Source organism: Cenococcum geophilum (assembly GCF_001692895.1).
Source record: "Cenococcum geophilum 1.58 unplaced genomic scaffold K441scaffold_3, whole genome shotgun sequence".
NCBI classification, from domain to species: domain Eukaryota; kingdom Fungi; phylum Ascomycota; class Dothideomycetes; order Gloniales; family Gloniaceae; genus Cenococcum; species Cenococcum geophilum.
In genome coordinates, this window is record NW_027137561.1 from 1,561,400 (window position 1) to 1,565,403 (window position 4,004).

Genomic DNA, 4,004 nt, shown 5'->3' on the forward strand with positions numbered 1-4,004 from the left:
ACTGATTAACCCCGGTGAAAGCACGGATCAACGTCAGATTGAAAAAGCTTCAAATTGCAACCGAATACGCTCGTTTAGATTTTAAAAGGAATCTTCATAAATTTAGACTAACTACCTATATCTAACTTTTAATATAATATAGCTATAATTTAACTATAACGTGAAGTAGCGGAGGGCTTATACATCATTATTTTTAAAGCAATTAGACGATGGAAAGGTATTAAGGTTTAGCAGTAATTTAAGAATATAGTAGTTAAATCGCGCCCATAAGCTCTCAGACCCTCCGCGGAAATTTTCGTTGGTTAACAAGGAGCAGCAACGCCGTGCAACGTGCCAATGATCCACGGAGGGTCTGATTTATGAGGTGAGGGTATAAGTGCTTGATATCTCTGTGTCTTGTCCGGATGAGTGGAACCCTTGGATGCATGTGGCGCCGATGTACTTGATGTGGAAGCGAACCCTCTTTAGGCCGGGTTTGAGTTGACCCCCTATCCTCCTCTCCCAAAGAATCCAATACAACCAAATTAAAAAAATTCTCACGGCACTGAGGTTTCCAAGAGGCGCCAAGGTGCTCAAGCTTTTTGATGGCACTTCGCCATATAAGGCAGTCTTAGCTGAAGACACTGGCCATTAACAGGCCGCTCAAAACCCGTCGCTGCTCCCGCAGAGAGAGCTGGGATACCAGGTACATACAGTAGCGTGCACGGCTACATGGCTACTAGTACATGTAGGCACCCACTAGAGAAAGGCGTCGGATGATTCGTGGAGAAACTCTTGTCTCTCTGCGGAGAATTTCGGCCATGGCTCTGGGGTCCCCTTGGCCTAAACCCCACCTACCACGTGCCGTCATCTGCCTTTGCGCACGAGATAATATATAGCTCCGGCGCCATGCAGTCCCTCACATCTGGCGCCTCTGTATTGCACTCCTGAAGTCGGCCTTCAACTTGCACATCGAGCAAGACTGTCCATCTTCACCATGGCGCCCAATTTCTTCAAAAACCGCAGAGTCTACCTGCTTGCCACTGTTGCCTACATGGGTTCTCTGCTTTTCGGTTTGTTTACTCCTCCGCTCCCAGACATCATTTTGCTAACCAATCATGCTTAGGCTATGACACCGGTGTAATGGGAAGTGTTCTCGCCCTCAACAGCTTCAAGAAAGACTTCAATCTGCCGACTGGCTCTTCAGGCTTTGCCAGCGCCAAAAATGCATGTTTCCTCAAATGTCGTTTCACTCCTTACGGCAGGGTGCTTCTTTGGCGCTATTGCTGCAGCCTTCTTGAATGAGCGGTTTGGCCGCCGGTACTCGCTCATGTTCTTCGCCGTGATTTTCCTTATTGGCGCGGCGGTGCAGACGGCAGCCCACCATGAGATAGGGATGATCTACGCCGGCAGAATCATCGCTGGCCTGGGCGTTGGAGGCATGTCAAGCATTACACCTGTGTTTGTGTCTGAGAACTGCCCTCCAAATGTACGAGGGCGCATCGCAGGACTATTTCAAGAGTTTCTGGTAATAGGTAGCACGTTTGCCTACTGGCTCGACTATGGTGTCTCTCTCTGCATTCCAGTATCGACAAAGCAGTGGCGCGTACCGGTGGCTATCCAACTGATCCCTGGAGGTCTCATGCTGTTTGGTTTGCTCTTCTTGAAAGAATCTCCCCGATGGTTGATGAAGAAAGGAAGGCATCATGAAGCAGCTGAGTCGCTTGCACATATTCGCTGCGAGACTACGGACAGTCCCGACGTGGCGAAAGAGCTTGCTGAAATTCGAGCGGCCATTGAAGAAGAACTGAACGCAACTGAAGGGGCTACTTGGAAGGAGTGTCTGCTACCCGGTAACCGCTATCGCTTCTTGACTGGCTTCGCTCTAATGTTCTGGCAACAATTCTCGGGAACGAACAGCATTGGGTACTACGCACCTCAGATTTTCCAGACCGTTGGGCTTTCGAAAGCTCTTCATCCCTGTTTGCAACTGGCGTCTACGGCACAGTCAAGGTAGTCACTACTGCCATTTTCCTTCTGATTGGGATAGACAGATTTGGCCGAAAGAAATCGCTCATATTTGGCGCTTTATGGATGTCAGGCATGATGTTCATTATCGGCGCCGTGCTTGCTACACACCCTCCCAATAATCTCGGTTCCGTCTCGCATGCATCCATCGCGATGGTTGTCATGATATATCTTTACGTCATCGGATACGCTGCGTCATGGGGACCAGTTCCTTGGGTGTATCTGAGTGAAATATTTCCCACACGTCTCAGAGCGTATGGTGTGGGCATGGGCGGTATGGTTCCCTTTCATATTGTTATTCTTGTGTCCATATCTAACATATATTAGCCGCCACTCAATGGCTCTTCAACTTTGTAATCACGAAAATCACACCCGAGGCTGTGAATCATATAAAATGGCGGACTTTCCTCATGTTTGCAATCTTTGTGAGAGCACTCCCTCTTTGGAAATTTATAATGCTAACCAAAACAGTGTCTTGGCATGTGTGTCTTTGCCTTTTTCTTCATCAAAGAAACCAAAGGCCGCTCTCTCGAGGATATGGATATTCTTTTCGGAGCTGTCAATGCTGAACAGCGCGCTGAGGATGTTGAAAGAGTATTGGCTTCCGAAAAGGGTGCTGTGCAAATGGACGAAAGCTCCGTCGATATGACGAGGCGGAAATCATAGGACTCTAGCAGCCTTAAATCGATTTCTTCGGCGGAGAGTCGAAAGCTTATAATGATGTATACTAAATTAGTAACATCCAAATACTGAGCTTGCATGCATTTGGCAAATGGTCTGAGTGATAATTAACTAATTCCAGCGCTATCCAGATTGAAAGAAGTGATGATTATGTACCTAATTTAGCGTATATACAAAACCTTCCAGCGAGAACGTCACAGCATTCAAGATCCAAGCAAAATTGCTCTTTCCCAGATTTAAAGAGTATCAGAAGTGAAGCGCCGTGGTAGCATCTCAACGGAGGCCCGATCAGGAGCTTCATGCCCAGCTTGCTCTTTACCCAGCTTGCTCTTTACGAACTCCCGTGCTGTCGTGCTCAGTGATCTACTTAGACTAGAGCTATCTTAGAGCGCCATATGGATTGCCTAAACTTCTGGAGCTGGATCGCTTGATTTTATTGGTGGACTGGACTAGATCTGGGCTTGTGGAGGCTCCTGGCGCTCCAGTTCCATTCCTTATTCAGACGTGAGGCTAATAAGGACAGGACGCTGAGGAGTTAGTGCAGGTGGTAGCGGCCAATTAGTAACTTTTATAGTATTACGCCGTCTTAAAAGACGGTCAATTACCCGTAGATTTTTGCCGTAGAATTAAGGAGTTACCCTCCTGTTGCTCCTACTGCATATACTCTTCATTAATTTAGTATTTTGTTTCTACTATAGCCGCTAAATAAACTTGCCTACCAGTAACAAATTAATCCAGTATTACACGCTTCTTACCTAATTACTTAGCTACACCCCTATCTAACGACATTATTCTTACCCTAAAATATATTAACTCTGTAGCTAAAGGCCGCCTAGAGATAGAGAAGTTTAAATATAGCGGTAGGTAGTATATCTAGTGCAAGTCCCTTATACTTAGCGTTAAAAACACTAAGCCTTATACGTTACCAATACGGAAATAGGGGGAGGACGTTTACCTTAAGGGCGCGGTTAGCAATAGGAAAAAGGTATACTACTACTGTTATATCTATAAGAGGGTAAGGCGTTAGCAGAAGCTTATAATAATCTTATTAGAATATACTACTACCAGGGTTGTCAATGATGAATGAATGAATAAATAGGCCCAATATTGTATTCAATTTATAAGCCAACCAAAATATCGCGATATAAATGAATAATCACGATATCTTAGTATCGGAACGTTAATTATGTAACGTGGTTACGAGACCACGTAGCGAGGTTAGCTAACCTGACCTTGGAGCAACCCCTTACTTCTAGACAACAATTAACTACCAACTTCAACACCGCATACGTACCACTACAAGTGATATTCGTGCA

General features: G+C 45.7%; 1 protein-coding gene across 1 annotated transcript; it reads left to right on the forward strand.

The window, feature by feature from the left end:
* Positions 1–976: 976 nt before the first annotated feature.
* On the forward strand, positions 977–2,673 carry K441DRAFT_673229 (quinate permease; the record flags this gene model as incomplete). The annotated part of the gene is made up of 5 exons (XM_067650632.1): positions 977–1,052; positions 1,149–1,992; positions 2,034–2,281; positions 2,335–2,432; positions 2,479–2,673. 5 exons carry the CDS (start codon positions 977–979, stop codon positions 2,671–2,673), a joined length of 1,461 nt encoding a protein of 486 aa, XP_067509191.1.
* Between the last annotated feature and the right edge of the window lie 1,331 nt (positions 2,674–4,004).